This window comes from Leptosomus discolor, chromosome 6 (genome assembly GCF_034619465.1).
Source record: "Leptosomus discolor isolate bLepDis1 chromosome 6, bLepDis1.hap2, whole genome shotgun sequence".
In the NCBI taxonomy this organism is placed as follows: Eukaryota; Metazoa; Chordata; class Aves; order Leptosomiformes; family Leptosomidae; genus Leptosomus; species Leptosomus discolor.
In genome coordinates, this window is record NC_141396.1 from 36,904,150 (window position 1) to 36,925,498 (window position 21,349).

Consider the following 21,349-nt stretch of genomic DNA (forward strand, 5'->3'; position numbering starts at 1 on the left):
TGTTTGTCTCCTTTGAGTCAATGTTTCACAGTTTCCTTTGGATGATTTTTCCGTAGTTCATATGACTTTATACAGTGACAAAATCCTGGAAACACTTGTGCATTCAGAATGAACTTCTGAGAGTAATAGTTAAAGGCAGTGTCAAATTCAGCTGTGATGGTGTAAGAAAGCCACTCGTGCTATAGGCACTCCATGCTGCCAGTTAAAGGCATTTATCAAGTGAGGCAGTCTGATATCAACACTGTTGGCTGCCAGGTAAATCTGTCCCCGCCCCAGGTTTTGCAATACCAAGGATCTGTATTGGTCTGATACTTTGTCTTCAGGAGGGGTGAAGGGAGAATAATCCGTACAAAACCTCTCTGCTGGAAATTGCGCAAGAAGTATTTCAGCTGGGGGCAGGGGTCTGTGTGTCTCTTTGCTCCTTTACACGGCTGAAGCTTAATTGGAAAAAAGCCGCAGATAAGGGTGCACTGTGTGGAACTAGAGCAGAGTTAATTCATGCAGAAGAGCTTGTCTCGCAAGTGGGAGTGCTGAGCAGAGGGAAGAAACCTCCTAAAATCCTCTCTAACTTTCCAGATTCCCTGCAGCACTTTGTTGCATGCTGTGCTGGTGGGAGCTTGTCAGCCCCCCAGGAAGGAAGCAGGGTGAAGCAGGGCAGGCTGCGTAGCAACTACATTGCAAAGTGGTAACAATTCCCAAGTGGGGCAGTAACAAAATCGATTTTTCTCCCCTTCAGCTTGGCAGCTCTCCAGGTGGCTGCTCTGGCACAATGAAGTGAGTAGCTGGGGAGGGAGGGACTTTGGGTTGATGTGGGGGGGTGATACAAAGAGACAGAAGTTTAATCATTGAACCGATCACACTGGATGGATTTATTTCTGGACTCAATTTCCCAGGAACTCCACTATCTCACCCTGGGGGAAATGCCTCAGCTGAAGTTTCTCTAGCTCCAGCTTCGCAAATAACCTGACCTATCGCTTTGGAGTTACTCACAGCAGCTCTGTCACTATTGACGCATCCATCCGCTTCAAGAAAATGTTTGCCGTCCACTTGCTAGCTTTCCATTTCACAAAGCTAAAAGAGGATCAAATAAAAAAGGTAAGATGCAGCATTAGCTGATTCCTATTTTGAGAACTGTGTTACTCAGATACTGTGGGGTCTGCAGTACGTAATGCAGACTAGATAATAGCGTTGTCTGCTAAAGCCATACAGCCAAATGGGGTAAGAATTATTTGGACCCTAAACCATCTGACAAGTGTGAAAATAGTCCTGGTCAGTGCTTTTCCCTGCACAGTTGTAAGTTCTAGTCCAGTAATGGAGCAAATTATCTTCAGTAAGCAAAAGTGGTGCTTAAACGTTATCTGACATGGTGTGGTGTAGTTCAGAGGGCAGAAAGGAACCTCTGCTGAGTCGTTTTGCAAGTGTAGTGTGAAGGGTGGGATTTCTAAAGCTGAGTAGGAATCAGTTACTCACATTATAGCAGGGGTAGGGAAGACCCCTGAGGTCTTTGGGCCAGGTCCTCTGGGACTCAGGAGGTAGTTCCAACTAGCATTGGTGTGAGAGGAGTGCATGTGCCTCCTCTTTGGTTGTCCAAACCTGGCTGGTCACTCTGATGTTTATAGATGTGACCTTTAATTACAGTTGGAAAAGCTCTAGATATCCCAGATCTGAAGCCATCAGTACTGGGTGTGAGCTGCCTAATGGTTGCTCTTCCCTAATCCACTTTTGTGGCCACACTGTAATAAGTTTTTGGCTTGCCGTTATAAGATGATGTGGGACCCGTAAACTTCTTGGGTCAGAGGTCCTGTGATTTCTAGACATGTCCCCTGCAGGTCCTCTGTTCTCCTGGCGTCTCCATTGAGCGCTTTCCTCTGGCCATTGCTGCCAGGTTCTGTCCTCTTGTTTTCCAGCCAGCTGGAGGCGGGGCTGACTGCAGACGCGGGGCTGACTGCAGACGCGTGGCAGTGCGGGATAGCCGAGGTCTTGGAGGGTAAATCTGCCTGCACCGCTGAGCTCATCAGCAAAGCGAGCAACACTGGGTTGCCTTCTCTGTGCCCTTGCTTAAAGAAGGTGTGGCGTGTTCTTAGGGGGGCTTCTTCCACTAATTCTGCCTTGAAGAGAAGCATTCCAAGAGAGGTCCTGGTATCTCAACAGTCAGATGTCTCTGTCTCAGTCACAGCCCTTTTATCCCCAGGGTTTAATATGATCTGAAGGGGGCCCCAATGCCCTTTCCTTGTGTGAGATCTGATCTAAAGTCTCTCACCTAGACAGCACTATTTCTTCTTACTTTTTACTTAAGGGGGAAACCTTGTGGAGCAGTGCTTGGGTGGAGTGGGCTCTTCAGAGCAACATCCAGGGTGTAGTTGAGGGAGGGCTTCCCTGAAGTGAGGACAGTGGAGAGGAAGGGGGCAGAGGGATTCTGGCAAAGCCATTTAAAAAAATCGAGTCTTTCTGCTAGGTGCAAACTAGCCCTGTCTGAAGGCAAGAAACCATGTGCCCTTTGGAGTTCTCTTTTAAGAAGCCCAGGTTATGCTGTATGGAGCAGAGTTGATTTCTCCTTAATTTGAAAGAAGGAATGCCTTCCTGCCTTTCCATCCTCAGGCTTATTTGCAGTCTGGTGGAAAGAACAGGAGCCTCCCTGCCATGAAAAGAGTGCTGTCTCCATAACTGAGGCAAGGCACCTAAAAACAAGGACTGTCCTTGTGTGGTGGGAGGGAGGCAGCGAGACAGAGTTTGGTGTTGCATGGCCTGGCCATTCCTGCATTTACAAGCAAATGGTATGTGAGCAGGCCCTTGCTCTAGTTGTAAATCAGGCTAGAGAGTCAGCAGGCTTTTCTGGGCTCTGCCTTATCTAGTTTCTCAGAGAGGACTGTCTCCTTCTGTGGTTGTAGGTAAACAAAGTGCAAAAAATGCACTTTCTATGGGGAGCAGGGGGCTAGCAATGGTAATTTTTATTACTGTTTAGTTTTTTTTTCCACAGGGACTTCTGTCACAACGTTATTTCGGTGAGTGTGTGAGTGCTCTGTGTCTCCAGTTACTGTATTTTCTTTTTCTTTTTTTGGTATTCCCAAAAAAGTAGTGCTGGTGTTTGGGCTGGGATGGTATATCCTACACACTGATGGGGCCTCAGAAAAGCCTTGGAGAAAATTAAGTCTTGTGCAAATGAGGGCTACAAAGGAAGATCTAAATAATGGCCTTTTCAAGGCACAGCTGTATCCAAAGGCAGCTGCTGCTCACTGCCAATTGCATCTTGTAGTTTAAGACTTTCTCCTCTGTGTGTGTATGTTTTGCTGCTAGGTAAGAGCTGGACTTACTTTCAGGGTCCTGGCTCTTTCAGGTGGGTCGTTGCTGACCATCCGTTTAAAATGGGACTGTGAATAGGTAATTAGTTTGTGCCTCATTAATATAGGTGGCCAGTCCAAATTGCAGAACAGGCCAGTTTATCTACAGCCTGCATTCTCCTCTGTTTAAACAATGCTACCTTTTAAGTCCTACCTTGTTGCCAGTGGGACTTGTTTTGTGCCTGTTCTTCCAACCCTCCAGACCTCCTAACTGGTGAAATGTTCTGAACAGATAAAACAGTGTAATAATGTACCCCATGGTGCAAAAGCTGAGTGTCTGTACTAGTGAACTGTTGGAAGCTGTCCCACCTCTGGCCCTGAGACTCATGTAGTGGGGAGCAGGATGTTAACAGGAATTATCCTCCGGAGCCATCCAGCTGTTTGGAGCACAAAATTATTATGCCTGCATCGTGTTTGTTCATACAGCACCAAAGTCTGGCTCTCCAGTGGAAAAGCATTTGAATGTCGACAGATTCTTACTTTACTGCATTAATCCTTTGTTGTTCCCAGCTATGTAGTCTCTAAGCCACCTTACAACTGTGTATCTAGCTCTGCAGGTAAATGTTAGTCCAAGCAGTCTGTGATCCTGAAGAAGAAAACCTTAAGTTTTGCCTGATGAAACTGTACAGAAACACTAATTAGCTTCTCTACCAGTTTATCTGAATGTGTGTCTGCTACTTCATAGATACTTTTGATTCCCTTTAAATTCAACTGGCTTTTATTTTGATGTATGCTGCAAGTTATAGACTCTTAAGAAAGGATATTGGTTGCACCCAAAAATGTGTTTTAGATGTAATCCTAGAATCACAAGCGAATGGAGGGCAGAGCTGGAATGAGAAAAGGCTTTGAGCTCCAGCCTGGCATGCCAACAAAGCTAATTGTCTGTGAAGTGAAGCGGTAGCTGAATAGATGTTTTCAGGTTGTGGCTGACATGCTTGGGTACTGATGGCATTTTCTGGACCTGACTCAGAGAGGTTAAATTCTCACCAGGTCGAGATACTTTGCAGTTCTAGTTCATTACATGTACAGGAGGAGAGAGTGGTGTAAAAGCAGCTTGTCATGGTCTCAGGCAAGTCTCATGGGCTTATGTATGTTGGCAAGTTACTGAGCCATCAGAAAAGATGGCTAACTTTTTGACAGTAATTCGCTAAGGCTGCATTAAACATTTTCAAAGCAAAGTTTTTATAGGAGTGAATGTTCTGATGATGTCCTGGAGCTTGCTTGCACTGATGATAATGGGAATTTAGTTGCTGAGGTAAAAAATAAAGCTAACTTGTAGAATCAGGTGGCGTTTGCATAGGTGGTAGGCTCACCTTCAGTTTGTTACATGTGAAAGGAATTATTTTGTCTCCTTAGGATCTGTTTAGCGTCATGTCCATCAAGTAGGTGGGAATGAGCATAGTAATTCTTGTCCAGCATAATGCAGGGGCGCTGCTGGAGTTGGAGTTCAGGATTTTCAGATCCTTCATGCCAAACTGCACCCTTCATAGCCAGAAAACTGGTGCAAGGGGCTAGGAAGTTCCTGCATTTTCTCTGCTTGCAGAGATAAAGGAAGCCTCCCTAGTACACATGGGAGAGTCCTTCTGTAGCGTGAAAGCAGTGCTCACCCCAGACAGCTGCTGGGCACTGAGGAGCTTGCACGGCTCCTGCATAACACCTTTCATCTTTGCAGGTTGACAGGTTCCTGTATCACTTGCGTCTCTCCGACGATGTCTTGCTGGACGTGATGGCTCGCTTCCAGGTCGAGATGGTGAAGGGCCTGGGGAGAGACACAAACCCCACGGCAACAGTAAAAATGCTGCCATCGTTTGTACGCTCGCTTCCCGATGGCTCAGGTGAGTTCCCCCTGCTCCATCACAGCAGTGCTGGTTTAGGAAGATGATGGGTTGCTGCCAGTACTCAAGGACAGCACAGCAAAGACACAGGGCAGCCAGTGGCTTCCAGTTACTGCCTATCTCATGTTGAGAAAGCAGGTGTGTATTGAGGAGACAACAACTTGGGGGAGTGCTGGCAGAGGGTTTTTTCCCTGCACCTGGTGGATTTTGACCTAGTGCTGCTTGTTTGAGGAAAGGACTGCAAATGTGGTACCTAGTGCAGGCCTTACTGCAGGAGCTGTGGCTGGACATTGCAAGGGCAACCTCTACAGCTCAGACCCTGCAGTGCAGGGTGCTGCAGGTGTGGGGATGTGAGCAATGCTGTGGCGCTCGCGTTCATGGAGCTACAGGGAAGGCAGGATGCTGCAGTGAAACCCCTCACATTGCAAAGTGGCAGCAACGTTGGGTTCTTGGAGCTGTGATCTCCTCTCAGCTTCTGACAGCAAACTCTGCGCTACTTTCTCTGTGGCCCCAAAAAGTGATCCTCTCCTGCTCTTCCTTGCCTCTCCTGCGTTGGGAAAATCTGCTTCTGGGTGGGGTCTACCAGGAAATAGTCTGCTCTGCTTCTGCAGCTGGATCCTTGTTTCCAGTTGCCCCTGAGACTTGAACAAAGAGAGGGAGAAAGTGCAGTGGTGTCCTCTGAGAGGATGTGAGGTGAGGTAGGGTCTAAAAGCTTGTCCTGTTCAGAGAAGTACACACATCCAAAATAACTCTTCTAGCTCAGCCGGCTCCCGGCGGTGCAGGCTGACAGAAAAGTACATTTTTCCCAGGTTTAACCACAACTATGAATTTGTGCAGGACTAAGTGTCTGGCCTAGGTCAGGACTCAGTCTATAAAGCTGTGCAGAAAAGAGAAATGTTTGCTTTGTACATCATTTCCATAGGACTTTATTCCTTCTGAAGGTAGTTTTCGTACAGTTAAATGAGAAATAGTGACTTTAATGGCATAAAGTGAACATTTGGAGGCTAGTCCCTTGAAATGGAGGATGTCTGACAGAAATTGTGTACAATCCCCTCAGACTGCCTGGCTAGAACTGGGCATTCTTCCTTTTGCCACTGCCTTCATCAAAGAAAAAGAAATACTAGCTTAACGCTTGCTATCTCAGTGACTGTCACTGTCCTGAGGTCTCACATGGCACTGACCCTGTCCTGAAATAGCAGAGAGCCCCGGAGGTCAGGAGACTTGGGAAATCATATGTAGCGTCATCAGTGTTGCATGACTTCATGTTCCTCAAGGCCAACTTTGGACAATACTGTCCTGGCCTGTGTGACCTTTCCACTGTGTCAAGGACATGCTGTAGAGTCAAGCTGGGCTATGTCTTACTGACACACTGCCTATTTCAAGTATTGCATTGATTTTTCTATTTTTGCTCTCTTGCGGTATCCTTATTGGTTATTTTGTTTCCAGGCAAAACTTCCAGCAACCTCAAACATGGCTGGACTTTCCCATTTGTGATAGAAACAAACCTTCAGATTTTTCAGTGCCCTCAGTGTTGCTACCTGAAATGACCCATATGGAGCATCATCAGTTTTTAATCATTTAGGGATTAATCGTCTGACTGATGTCACAGTTTACTGAGTAATCCGGTTTGCCTCCTCACCTTTGTGATATCTGACCATGGTATTACAGGTAGAATTTTCTGCTTCCTTCCCTTTCAGGGCCAGGCTTGATAGAATTTAGTCAGGTGTTTGGACTGTGGAACAAAGATCATGCAAGGCTATGCACATACCACTGCATTTTCTCTTTGGGAAGGGCCTTTTCTTGTACGTGGGATAGATAATTGTTTTATTGTAGCAGTGAGGCCAAGTTGTCCTTCCATCTGAGGTCTTCTGCGAGAGAAGAACATGTTTGAGCTAAGAGTGTTGTGGACTGAGAAACAGAATGTTACTTTTCCAGAAACTCCTAAAGGCATTTGGAAATGATTGTGTTGGTTGACTTTGGGTGGCAAATTAGTATTGCCCCACTTGGAAGTTGACTTCTGCAGTAGGGCCAAGTCTTAACATGTGACTGCAAATCCTGCATGCTTTACTGGACATAGATAGTGCTGTCGGATTCCCATTTCCCCACATTTCAGGTGTATGGTTTTGCACAGGTGTACCCTGTGTGCTCTGGTTGGCTTCGCAGTTGATTTGGGCCTCTCTTGCTGAGAAGCTTATCCCTCTGCAGCGTGAAAACATACTGCTGTGGAAAGAGCAGGGTGGACAAACCCAGACTGATAAATAAAAATGAAATTAGCTGCCACATAACAAGCTAACACGAGGGACCTGATATGCTTGCTTAGGGTTTCCAGCTCTCAGTCTTCCTGGTGATGCTCCCATGCCCATAGGATGAGGACCTGCTGTGACGGGGCAGGAGAGCCTGTGGCCACAGCAGGGCAGGAGCCTTGGCCTCTGGCCTTCAGCATGGCATCTGGACCATGCTCCTCAGCCACCACCGGTGATGGTTGCCCACTTGTGTTGCAGAGAAGGGTGACTTCCTTGCTGTTGATCTGGGTGGCTCCCAGTTTCGTGCCCACCAGGTGAAGGTGTTTGATGACGGGAAGCAGAGCAGCCAGCTGGAGAGCAAGTTTTACCCCACACCCAAGGAGGTCATACAGGGGAACAGAGCTGAGGTAGGGCACTCGGGTTCTTCTGTGGTGGTGCTGTCTTGAGTGCAGGCCTGCTGGACGCAGCCTGACTCTGTCCTCTCCTTTCTCATGCAGCTCTTTGATTACATTGCTGACTGTCTGTTAGACTTCATGGAGACCAAAAACCTGAAGCATAAGAAGTTACCTCTTGGCTTTACATTTTCTTTTCCATGCAAACAGACCAAATTGGAAGAGGTAAGATGCAAAAAGAAATATTATTGGCAAGCCTAGCGTTTTGCAGAACCTGGAGAAGCTATTGCATGGGAGTGTTACCCTGTGGCCTTTTTGTGGGGTCGTGTTTACATAGCTCTCTGAAGAAGGCATGGATGACCATTAGCATTTAACTAGACTTGACTGCTATTCAAACACTCATTTCTGATCTCAAGGCAACATGATCTTTAAGCTAAAGCTGTCCTTTTACTTAATCAGTACCCAATTCCATAGTAACCATGTGCCCTTGTATGAAGACTGTTAGACTGTAAACCATATACTTCTGTGTCCTGAAGCATGTTTCTTTTTTTGATTACTCTCATTCAATTTTTTTTTTTACAGTTGATTCTAAATAGAAAAGGCCTGTAGCTGAGCTGTTTGAGAGGCTGCATGGGGAAATGAAGGGCTGGTTGCAATTGTTTTGTGGCCTCTTATTCTAGCCTGTCTTTTATTTCTAAGGATCTGTGCTTTGGGTCTCAGTCCTGCAAATGCTTTGTGCTTAATGCTATTAGTTTGTGATGAGCATCAGTAAGGCTACACATGCTTTAAAGAAAGCACAAGGAGAAGCATTTGCAGGACTGGGACTTTATGACTGTACCTGTTTAGTTGTGTTTGTGCTGACAGGCACCCCAAGGTGAGGTATTCTGCTGTGACTTATTTTGGCCCACATTTTAATGTGTGGAGACACACAGTGGGCTTCTCCACAGACTTTGGTCTTGGCTGTCATTGCGACAGGTTTGTATGCAAATTTGGAGCTTTTGGGTCACTGGGCTGTTACTTCGCAGGGGTTTCTTCTTGCCTGGACAAAACACTTCAAGGTCCGAGGAGTTCAGGACACAGATGTGGTCAGCTCTCTGCGCAAGGCTCTCCAGAAGCATAAGGCAAGTTTTGTACCTGCAGGAGGTAACCCTGAGTGGCCCCAGATTGTCCTCCTGGGAGATCAGCTCTTGGTGTGTGGGTTGTTTTGGGAGTTGTCAGACGTCCTTCAAGGTCAGCCAGTAACAGATGTCCAACATGGCTGTATCTCTAGGAGATATGTCTCCCTTGGAGCTGAAGCCGTGGAAGAGGGCGTGCAGCTGCAACTCAGCCTGCCCCCGCTCAGTCTAACAGTGATGGCAACTGCACACTGATAAATCGAGCTGGCCGTGACAGTGGACCAGTATGGCCCCACTGTCTGAGCTACAGGGAGTCTGTTGTGGAGGTATTTGGTAAGATGTGGATACACACTGTACTTCATAGCCTGGCTTGTGGGATGAAGGTTGGCAGGGGGAAGCTATCATCTCAAATTGGCACACCTAACTCTACCAGGGCTTGCCCGTTCACTTCAATCTGTGGGATGGAGTGATTGATTGTACTTTTTAAGGTCAGCAGTGAGACATGATTAAATCTGCTCTTGAACCAGTGTGTAGCTTCGAGTAACATGTTTTAATAGTTTGGAAAGCCTTGTTTTTCATGTTCGGCGCTATCGGTAACACCATCTAAGAAATACAAAGCATCTTTCCATGCCTTGACATCTTTGTCGTAAAGAGGAAATGATTCTGTTTTCTCACATGCTAAAAATCCAACCTTGATTTTGGTTCACTTTTTTTTCTGCATCAGTCTTGTTGTAGATAGCAGGAAGAAAGGATCCTGAGACTCCGTCAAGTCCGGCCCCCTGCTAGTGTTGGCATCTGAGTTACAAAAATCCTTTGATAACATTGATTTTACTTTATCGAGTTACCTCAGTGTGAAAGGAAAACTGCACAGCTTTGATGGAAAGGCTTTTTACTTGAGTGTGATATTGGTGCACAGCCTTATGTTGAACAGCTGCATTTACGTACGTATGTTTTCTGTCCCATTTGGTGGGATCTGCTGAGGCGATAGGACATTGTCCTGTTACGCAGCTCATACGGACAGATACTCGAGTGCCAGCGTATCACAAAATTCAAACCAATAACACGTTGCTTTTCTGGCAAATGAGGTTGGATTGGAGAAAAACAAATCCTCCAAGCAAAGATCCTGGCTGGCCAAGCACTTGAGAATTCAGAGATGTTTGTTGCTTTATGGGGTTGTGGGCATAGTGTTATAAAAGGAAGTAGTATGTCTTTCAACTGAAGTGCTTTCCTGGACCAAGCCTTCAAAGTACAACCCAGGGAGTATGTCTGCATGCTGTTCCTTTAACACACAGGAGGTTTTCTAAGCTTTTTTTCTGTTAATTGCCCATCTTTATGCTATTAGGACATAGACGTTGATGTTTTGGCACTGGTCAATGACACAGTGGGAACCATGATGACTTGCGGATATGATGATCAGCACTGTGAAGTTGGACTTATAATTGGTAATTTTTTTTTGTTCACTAGATAATTTTTTTCCCCCCTCATTTGTTTAATGCTAACAAATCCGGAGTAGAAGGGAGTGTCCCAGTACAGGAAAGAGCAGGAAGAAAATGGAAAAAACAATGATCAGATTTTCAAGCCTGGCTGCCTTTTGTAAAGCAGCTGGTTTTGTGCTGATCACATTGCCATCAAATGCCACAGTCCCCATTTTGTCTGGGTTCAGTTGTGACGAGCATACTGAACTTTTCTGCTGACTATATAGAAAATTGCTGTCTGTCCATCCAGAGAAAGCTGAATTCCTCTCACGTCTGGTAGTTAGCATCAACTACACTTTCCACAGTGTCTCTACTTCATGCACTGTGGTGGCTTTTTTAAGGCACATAGAGTACATTTGAAAAAGAAAAAATGTTTTTAAACAAGTCAAGCCTTAGAGTAATTTCCAAAATTTTATCACTCACTGTGAAATGATTATTTAACAAGTGCAGATGGCTTGATATTAGCATCCTGTACCACAGGGTTATGTATTTACGTTTTCTTCCAAAGACAATATACTGTCTTATTCCCAAACATGTGGACTTAAAACAAACAAAAAGCAAACCTGTAACAGGCAGGTAATTTATCCACACTGTCTCCAACACGCACAGGGACTGGCACCAATGCATGCTACATGGAGGAAATGAGGCACATTGATCTGGTGGAAGGTGATGAAGGGAGGATGTGCATTAACACAGAGTGGGGTGCCTTTGGAGATGACGGTGCTTTGGATGACCTCCGCACAGAGTTTGATCGGGAGCTCGATCTGGGATCTCTCAATCCTGGAAAACAATTGTAAGTGGTTCCCTGGTTGATATGCCTCGGCAGTCTGAGTTATCTGAGTGCGTTTCCAGCCTACGCCAGGAGCCCCTTTGGAACAGCGATCGAGTTAAGTGAATCTGAGTTGACTTGATCCTGGTCCTGTCCTATCCAGACCTTTCCCTGCTGGGAAGGGTGGATACTTTTCACACTTCCCTGCCTCACAGGCCAAGGGATTGCTGCTGCAGTTGCTAATGTGTTCTTAAAAATAGGTGGTTGATCTGGTATGATGGTGTGCAGGGGTAAAGAGAGGAGGAAGGTAAACAAAGGGCATATTTAAATCCTGGTTCATCAAAACTGCTTCTACTGGCTGGGCTGCTCGCAAGTGTTTTGAATTCTCTTTAATCACTCACTTGTCTTGAGGGGTTGTTGCTGGGTCCCTGGACCTCAGGATGGCATCCTGTCTACAACTCAGCTCCCAAACCCCTCTTGTACATGCTTAAATGTGATCAATCTGCATAAGAACATAAGATGCTCATACTTGAACTCTTCATAGCTATGGCTAGCTGGTGAACACCTGTAATCCTTCCTGTGCCCCATTCCAGGTTTGAGAAGATGATCAGCAGCCTGTATTTGGGGGAACTTGTAAGACTCATTCTCCTAAAAATGACAAAAGAAGGTCTGCTTTTCAATGGGAAAGTGTCAACAGCTCTGCTTACTAAGGGCAAGATCGAAATGAAACATGTGTCTGCAATGGAAAAGTAAGAACCTGCAATACGCTGTTTGAGAGTGGCTGTTAGTCTTTCACAAATACAGCAATGATCGTGAATGTGTAATTATAATCTGCGAGTACTGGACACAATACTAAACTGTTCAACTTGATTTTGCTTTTGCCTAGGAGAAGAGTTGATCTTTCTGTAAGTAGGAGTTGGTGGAAGTTAAAGTTTTAGCAAAGTACCACAGTAGCAAATGTATTATTAACCATCAGATGCTGGTTGTGTTTAAATAACCTGTTTGGAGACCTGAGTACATGGGATATTGAGGTTTTCAGCTTCTGTGATGTGGGAATACTGGGGTTGTGAAAATATACTACAGACTCTGGATCAGCTAATGGATGACTACATGGAAAACTGACAGATTCTGGTGTTTTGAAGAGGACTCCTTGTCCTTATTGTTACTCCAGGAATAGCTTGCTTTCTTGTATTGAGTGAAGCTGTACATCTATTCCTGTGCTCTCCTTCTATGGACTGGGTATTTTATCCTGTTCTTTTCTTGCTAACTGCTATGTCTCACCAAAAACTGAACCCCAGGAAGCAGCCTCTTGAAAGGCTGGTTTCTCCCCCAGGTACTTTTGGGAACAGGGCAGGAAAGAGATTACTGGTTTGTGGGAACCAATTATGATGCTGCCTAATAGGTTGTGCCCTGGTCTTTTCTCATTTGTATTTGAGCCAACATGCAGATATTGATTTATGTGTTGCCTGAATATCCTTGCATTAGATGATGTATTCTTTTGTTTTGGGGTAGATATAAGGAAGGTCTGAGCAATACAAAAGAGATCCTTACAGAGCTGAACCTGTTTCCCTCTGAAGAGGACTGCATCGCTGTTCAGCACGTCTGCACCATCGTTTCCTTCCGCTCAGCCAACCTCTGTGCTGCCGCCTTAGCAGCCATACTGACCCGACTGAGAGAGAATAAAAAACTGTTAAGGATGAGAACCACTGTTGGGATTGACGGCGGACTCTATAAAACCCACCCCCAGTAAGTAGTAATTGCTGGCCACATGTTGATGTTGCAAAGAATCTCCATTGGCATGTGAGTGTGGCTTTTCAGAGAACTGCTGGTTTTGCTGCAGGGTTGGGGTGAGATCTGGTGGAGTGTGGAAGATCAGACAGGCTTAGTTATTGCAAAGCTGTCTCAGGAGCTTTAGAACTTGGGGTGGGGTGGGAACAGAGTGACCAATGGGATAATGGTGTCTGGGGAAGAGCAATTGATTCTTCAAGTCACTCCTGGGCCTCCAGGGCACTTGCAGTTCACTGTGGGTTTTTTTCTTTTCTCCCCCCTCCCCATTTTGAACCTAAGCTTTCCCAAACTGGGTGGAAGTCTGATTCCGGATGGAGACTCTCACCCTCTGTGATTGTGGCTATCCACTGTTGCCTGGCTTTTCTCCAGTGTCCCTCTCCCTTGGCACTGGCACTTGTTTAGAAGTGTCTTCACATTCCTGTTAGGCGTACAGGTTCTGCAGAATAGCCAGAAATCAGGATCATTGTACCCATCTCCTAGACCAGTTTCTGACCTTGTGCTCCGCTCAACTTGTGCTGTTGGATGTGTGCATGTGTTGGAAGTTTATGTGAAGTAAACCATGCATGAAATGCCTGTGAGAGTCTAAAGAAACTCTCTTTTCCTGTAGATACGCCAAACGTCTGCACAAGGTGGTGAGAAGGCTGGTCCCAAACTGTGATGTTCGGTTCCTTCTCTCTGTGAGCGGCAGTGGGAAGGGGGCTGCCATGGTCACAGCGGTGGCATACAGGCTAGCCGCTCAACGCAAGAAAATTGATGCTGCTCTTGCACCATTTCTGCTGTCCCTGGAGACCCTCAGAGAAGTCAAAAAAAAAATGAGGACTGAGCTGGAATACGGGCTAAAGCGAGAGACACAAGCCAGTGCCACAGTGAAGATGTTACCCACGTATGTCCGTGGGACACCAGATGGAACAGGTGAAGTAATTTCCTGATCACCTGGAGATGGTTCTTGCAAATGCCAGGGTGATTTATGTTGGCAAACTGGTGCTTCCTGCGATGTTACTGGCTGTCCCTTCAGCTCCATGCTGGCAGACTGATGGGGTAAATGCCACAGGGAGCAGTGTGCTGTCATTGGCATAGATGGAGTTTCTTGAGGATGTGTGGCAGAGTATACCATTCTGACTGGCAAACATGCTACGAGAAGCACCAAAATTAAATACCTTTCTTCTCTTACAGAGAAAGGAGTGTTTCTTGCCCTTGATCTTGGTGGGACGAATTTCAGGGTTCTGCTGGTCAAAATCAGAAGTGGGAGAAGAAGATCGGTGCAAATGTATAACAAAATCTTTGCCATTCCTTTGGAGATCATGCAAGGGACGGGGGAAGAGGTAACCTCTAATGAATGTTTAACTGATCCAGCCAAGACCCATTACATGGGATTACTATGAGATTTATATGCTTTTTCTTTCCTTCCAGCTGTTTGACCATATTGTCCAGTGCATAGCAGACTTTCTGGAGTATATGGGGATTAAAGGTGCTCGGCTGCCTCTGGGCTTCACCTTCTCCTTCCCATGCAGGCAAGCCAGCATTGACAAGGTAAGAACTGCAACACAGAATGGTTCAAATGGCAGCTGTGCATCTGCTTGGTAAATGACATCATTTTGGGTGAGGGTGACTTGTTGGTTTGGAGACTACATGCAAAAAGCTATTCTTTCAAATGTTCTCTTCCAAGTAGGACTATACAAGGTTTAAAAAAAATATATATGTGTATGTGTGTATATATATGCATGCAAATTAGTCTTTGGAGATAATAGTTCACCTGTTTTATGGGGATTTTGTTACTCTACTGTGCAAATTAGTTGTGTTTCATGAGAAAGTTATCCTATATGTGTATACGAGGTAGAACTTTCACCTCTTGTATCTGATAAGAGATGGATGTTACTTGCTTTTATTCTATAAAGATTAAGCCTTTATGATAGCAACATGACTACATATTTTTAATAGCCCAGGAATCTCTTACACTACCTTAACTCTTCAATGACAAGGGATAACATGCCTCCTTCTGCTTGCTCAGCTACAATTCCAGGATGTTTTCCTAACTGTGCTGCACAGCTCTGACTATATAACTTCTGCACCACATTAGTTTCTTTTTGTTGAGTGTTGATGGGCTTGTTCAGCTTGGAAGGGTTGGCTTTTTGACAGGTCATCTTCATCTTTCCATATCTGATGTAAGAAAAAAACAGAATAAAAAAATCTAATTCAGGAAGAAATAATTCTCCATTATTTCCAAAGAGGGGTGTGGGAGTTTGTGCTGCTTGATGTAGGATATTGGGGAAATGAGGGACTGCCATTTTATGGAATGCTTTTATGTCCTAGTGGGTTTCACAGTAGTTTCTAGGTCTAGAAGCTAGTCTTCTCTGTCTCAATTTTCAGATCACAGTTGAGAGTATAGCAATAGGACTTTGCTGTTTGTGAGGACACCGCTCAATGTGCCTTCCAAACCTACAGCATGGTATTTATATCTTGACAAATGATGAGGAAAGAAATTCCAGTGGGGGCAAACTGAATGAGACACATCTGCGTCAGAGTCCCATAGTATGTTGCCCTGTGTGTTTGGTCTTTTATTGTCGCTAGAACTTAAGGGTTTTTTTAAGAGCAGCTCTTTCTCCCAGTTGCCTTCTCTCTTTCTTATTTGGACAGACAGTCCAGAGGCAGTTAGCAAGTGGAAGGCTAATTACTTCATGTAATCTGGAAATCTACTTCTGTCAGGCCAGGTCGCTGTCGGAAAAGAAACAAATTAGTGTTGCCTGGAGTGGTGGGATCATACCAAGTGTCGTTCAGTAAATGAGCTGAAAATTAACAGTAGATGTTCATTAATGTTTGTTTGGTGTTTAATTATTTACAGCAAAAGTGTTTTTTGCAGTCTTTCCCCGACAGATAGTGCAATGGCAATGTGCGCAGGAGGTGAGATGAGAAGCTTTTCCAAATGAGAGTGTTAGAAGGCACTGAGTTGTCAATGTCTTGAGAAATAGCTGAGTGAGCCTGGAGTCACTACCGTCAGCAGTTGAGGAACACAGATACACATGCACACACTCTGCCCTAGATACTCAGGGTAACCTGTCCAGGCAAATACATTATTAAAAATAAAGAGGTGGGGGGCAGGGGGTTGGAGACAAGAAAAGACCGATGCTTGGAATGTACAGTCCTCTATCTATCTTCGTTTATGATTTTCTTCCTCTTCTGTTTCAGGGAACGCTTGTGGGATGGACAAAAGGTTTCAAGGCAACAGACTGTGAAGGAGAAGATGTTGTTGATATGCTGAGAGAGGCCATCAGGAGAAGAAATGTGAGCTATTGTTTTCTGCTCTTTTTGGTGTATTTAATGAACCCTCCCTCTTCCTCTGGGACCCCCCTATTGATTGTGGCTTGTGTTTTTAGGAGTTTGATTTGGACATTGTGGCAGTGGTGAATGACACTGTTGGGACAATGATGACATGCGGATATGAGGATCCAAACTGTGAGATTGGCCTTATTGCAGGTACAGCGATATTGAAGTGACCACTATAAGAAAAAAGCACGTGTGCAGGTGCTAGGCTTCACACCCTATTTTGGAATTTGTAAAACAATATCTTTTTATTCGATATGTGGTGTTACTGGTCACTTGGGGTTCTTGGCAGATTTGTATGGTATTGAACAAAGAACATAATAACACCTGTAGCAGACAGGACCCTGAACCTGTTGGACTTTTGATTCTGTCTCTGACAGTGCCTAATAAGTGTATGCGTGGTAAAGGAATATGAGAACAGCAGATCGTGATTCCTTGTTTTGACAAGTGTATTGATATTTACTGTGTAGCCAGGTCATAGGCCTTGGGACAATAAAATTTTTTTTTTTAAATCTGAATGAGTTATTTTTGGGCTTTCTAGATGATTCCCCCAGTAGGTCCCTCCAAGTTTTCGTGCAGAAATACATCTAAGCACGTAAGGTCTGAAGCTCCAGCTATATAATTTTCTTTGGAGAACTGGTCATTGTATTCCTTAATGTAACCCATGTTGCAAGTGATGAGGCCCTGTTCACCATATCATTTCAGACTTGGTAGCTGCTTGACTGGCTGCTAGGCTCTTGGCAGTGTTTGCTTTTGGGAGCATACTGTCATGCAAGATGATTTGTGGTGCATTACAACCAGACTGGCAGCAATGACTGATCAGTGCTTGCCAATGACTGCTAAAGCCATTTCTGACCTGTAACAGAGTCTTCATTCCTCTATGCTGCAAATTTTCTGCGCAGGACCCGTTTTACTTTGTAACATTCTGTTGTGATAAATTACAGCACTCTTAGTAGTACTGGCTAGCACTTGCTTTTGTAAGATATGGAGAGATCTTTGAAATTTGAGATGTGGAGAAGAGAGCTTTTAAGATCATCACTGCAATCATCTTCCATGTTTCAGCTGCTACTTTGCTTGTAGTGAGCTGGCTGAAGTCTTGTCATTTCTCTCCTCCTAGGAACGGGCAGCAATGTGTGCTACATGGAGGACATGAAAAACATAGAAATAGTGGAAGGGAATGAAGGAAAAATGTGCATTAATACAGAATGGGGAGGATTTGGTGACAACGGCTGCATTGACAATATCAGAACAAAATATGATAAAGAAGTAGATGAAGGCTCACTAAACCCAGGGAAACAGAGGTAAATGTGATGGTCTTGATGCTAAGAGCCTGATGAAGTCAGTCTTTGAGACATGCTGCTGCTTTTTAGGATGTTCTTAATGAATGAATAATCAGAAGGGAAATTTTAATATTACATTTCATTTGTTGCATGGTACGTAATGCAAATATCCAGGAAAAAAAAAGAAAAATGTACGTGGTTTCTGTTACCACAGCACTGTTTCCACCTTAGGGCGGTTACCAAACAGTGCAGCTCTTAAGATTTCCTTGCAAAGTGTAGGGCTTGCTGTGTTCCTCCTCTTGGAGTGTTTTTTTTCAAAGGCAAAATACAATTTGTGCAAGAGGATAAACTGAACTTGACCGTTCTTTGTTTGCTAAAGACAGCATTGATTACATATGACTCATTGGTGAATGCATGGGAGGGACAGGGAAGTGTTCTGCTTCAGTGTGAACTCTGGCTTTAACACTATGTTCTGTTTAATATTGCAGGGTTTTTTTTCTAGTTCTGTTACCTTTTAACATAGGTAAATATGTTGCAATTAACGTTTGAAATTGAAGTCACTGAAACAGATTTTGATGATTGAAAGACAGAGTTCAATGGCTGTTGCTCTGCAAGCTTTTACTGCTATTTTGAGAGTTGATATGACATGTACATACAACTCATGTTAAATAGAGCTAATGCACAATCTCTTTAAACACATTTTTTTCTTTTATAACATAACAGGTATGAAAAAATGACCAGTGGAATGTACCTAGGTGAAATAGTAAGGCAAATTTTGATCGACTTAACCAAACAAGGACTGCTGTTCAGAGGACAGATTTCGGAAACACTCAGGAAGAGAGGCATATTTGAAACAAAATTCCTGTCTCAGATTGAGAGGTAAAGTTGTTAATTTACATGGTTTAAATCCTTAAGGTCTTCTGGGACCTCTAGAAAATAGTCTGCTGTAAGCATGTAGAGCCCTTTCCTTCAAGAAGTCAATTAGAGTTTTCTTCTTTGCGCACCTCCTCCCCTCCACCATCCCCAGAGTAAAAGCCAAAAACAAAGAACTGGGCGAGTTCCAGAAGTATTCTGTAATTATAGAAATTATCATTTCCTGTCCCCACAGCTGTGTTATCTTGGATGCCTTAACCATCAAGTATGATTAGACTTGGAGTGTTTCTTGTAGGACTTAAAATAGTACTTAAAAAATAAAAAGTCAGTGATACATGATTACTCCATGAATATATGCTTAATGCTTACCTACATATCTGTGCATGATTGCAACGGTCTTCCAGGCTGTTTGAAACCCTTTCTACTGTTGAAAACCTTGGAAGGTAGAGTCTCAGCCTTGAGATCAAAAATAACATAGACATGTGGTGGATCTGGCTCAGCTCCCTCATGACTTTGGGAGTTAGGTGGATAACCACTGTTTGTGCCTTCTAGAAATATAGTCTAACATTGCAAAGGGCATGCCAGGAGCAAGTGTTCAATCTGAATTGAGGCTCGAATCTGCCTTGAAATAATTGGAGAGTGTTAGAGTTAGAGAAGTGATCCTGTTTCCTTCGAATCATGGCAGAGTCTCAGCTGTAAGATCTTTCATTTGCATGCCTGCCAAGCTTCCCCTAATGCCTTGCTGCTGCATGTGTTTCCTCTGCACAGCGACCGGCTCGCCCTCCTCCAAGTCCGGCGAATTCTGCAGCAGCTGGGCCTGGACAGCACATGTGAAGACAGCATCATTGTGAAAGAGGTGTGTGGAGCTGTTTCAGAAAGAGCTGCCCAGCTCTGTGGGGCAGGGCTGGCAGCTATTGTAGAGAAGAAGAGAGAAAACCAAGGTGTGGAGCACTTGCAAATCACTGTTGGTGTAGATGGGACTTTGTACAAGCTCCATCCACAGTGAGTAGTACCTTGGTATCGCTTCCTTCGCTATTTGCTCATTTTCACTGTGAAAACATACTGAGCTGTACCAGCTTTCTTTCAAGATAAAAAGTGAGAGAGGTGATAAAGATTGAACATATTTCCCTGCGTCCTGTCTTTTCCCTTGCCTAGCCAAAGGATCAAAAATGGTGAAGTTGAGTCGTTACCACTGGGAGGCTCTTTGCTCTGGGGTGTTGAGTGAACTTACTCTTCTAATACTTATTTTCCAATGTTTTGGGGGATTTCTGTGATATCTGGGTTTCCCAGATGGAAAGCTGTGTTGAGTTTTTGGAGTTGGGTCAATATTTTGTGAGCAAGGCCTAGAAATAGATGCATTAGCCTTTGAGTTGGGAGAAGAGAGCCTCCTCCACTATCTCTAAAGGCAATGGGGGTGTCTGGTGTCATGCTGAACAAAATTGAAGTGGAGAAATAGAAATTAAAATCCAATTGTGTACAGAAACCTGTCTCTTTCATGAGTAGGAGGAAAAACAAACAGAAAGGGATGGTGTGGAGAACCAGCAGAAGATGTTGACTGAGGTTATGGTTCCTTGCTAGTATATAAATTCAAAGATCTCAGACCAGAAAGCGACTGCTAAAATGTTCTGTTCTTCTCTCCCTTTCCTTTCAGTTTTTCTAGGGTCCTGAGGGAAACAGTGAAGGAACTGGCACCTCAGTGTGATGTGACTTTCATGCTTTCTGAAGATGGAAGTGGGAAGGGAGCTGCCCTCATTACTGCAGTAGCAAAAAGATTGCATAATGTTGGACAGAAGTAAAAAATGAGAGGTCAAGTCATTTCAGCACTGCCACATGTATGCACTAGAGATTTGCTGAGCAGTGATTCAAGATAGCTTTGCCAGACGCCAGTACACAGGTACCTGTTTTCAGGGAGCAGCTGGTTTTTGACCAACCAGGATGGTGGATTTTTGTCCTTTGATAGCTTGGATCAGGTGTTTCTGCTTCCCACTGGCATTATGGCCTTGGCATACCGCAATCCACAGTTCTGTACTTCTTGCAATGCATCTATAATGCACATGGGAGACTGAAAACAAAACAAAACAATCAACCCTAAATGCGTCTTTTTACAATGGCTTGATTAAGTTACTGCACCACAACTGAGTTTATCACCAGTTTCTTAGGATTTGTGTGTGTGTTAGCTTCAGCTTGGCCTGGCTCAAGGAATACTGAGATCCTAATGTTGCACCTATCTGGAGGATGTATTTGTTCAACGCTTTACAATAAATCTGCAGGTAAAATAAAGGAATGGACTTTGGTCAGTGATGCTCCCCTGACCGCTACATTGGTTGAAAGTGCACTGTAATGTAATACTTCCCTGAGTACAGGAGACATGTTTGATAGATGAATGTAAAGGAAAAAAATATGATTCCACAAAGTACTAGTTTGTGTCAAAATACATTAGTGCATCTGAGTGCACATAAACCTAAACCAACTCCAGATGGATTCTGACTGTTACTGATTAATTTAATGCCGGGGGAAAGAAACAACGTAGAAGCAGCTACAGGGTCTGCTATGTCTGGGCTATGTAGAGAATGTCAAATCTGTTCATCTTGGGGCCGCCAAAGTAGCTGTGTAGAGAGAAAAAAATAATCACCTGAATTTCTGGAATTCTCCTCTTTATTTTCCCTCAGTTATCTCCTTGCCTGTTCATGAGAGGATAGTTTTCATTTCATGGAAAGGAGTTTATCTTTGTTTTTCATTTTCTGTTACTCACTGCTCTGCCTGTGTGTAGTCTGTTGTAAATAAATCTGCGGTGCTGTGAGCCTTTGCTTCTCTGTCTAGTGCCTCTTTTGAGTTGTGGGAAGAACATGGAGGCAAGTGAGAGCTTTCTTTAAGCCTGTCTAACAGTACTCAGCAGCACTGCAGTTATTATGAAGGTGGCTTG

At 44.3% G+C, this 21,349-nt stretch overlaps 1 protein-coding gene across 5 annotated transcripts; it reads left to right on the top strand.

Moving 5' to 3' along the window:
- The first annotated feature begins 1,032 nt into the window (after positions 1-1,032).
- On the top strand, positions 1,033-20,254 carry LOC104343957 (hexokinase HKDC1). Of its 5 annotated transcripts, XM_009947984.2 has the most exons (18): positions 1,033-1,095; positions 5,011-5,173; positions 7,675-7,823; positions 7,914-8,033; positions 8,834-8,929; positions 10,266-10,365; positions 11,008-11,191; positions 11,761-11,916; positions 12,680-12,913; positions 13,563-13,867; positions 14,129-14,277; positions 14,366-14,485; positions 16,139-16,234; positions 16,327-16,426; positions 17,391-17,574; positions 18,277-18,432; positions 19,195-19,428; positions 20,078-20,254. In XM_009947984.2, the coding sequence occupies exons 1-18, from the start codon at positions 1,033-1,035 to the stop codon at positions 20,220-20,222; spliced, it is 2,754 nt and encodes a 917-aa protein (XP_009946286.1). In that variant the 3' UTR covers positions 20,223-20,254. The 5 variants fall into 5 exon arrangements, with proteins under 5 accessions (XP_009946286.1, XP_086323399.1, XP_086323397.1 ...); XM_086467273.1 differs by lacking the exon at positions 14,366-14,485; XM_086467271.1 differs by lacking the exon at positions 8,834-8,929.
- The last annotated feature ends 1,095 nt before the right edge of the window (positions 20,255-21,349 follow it).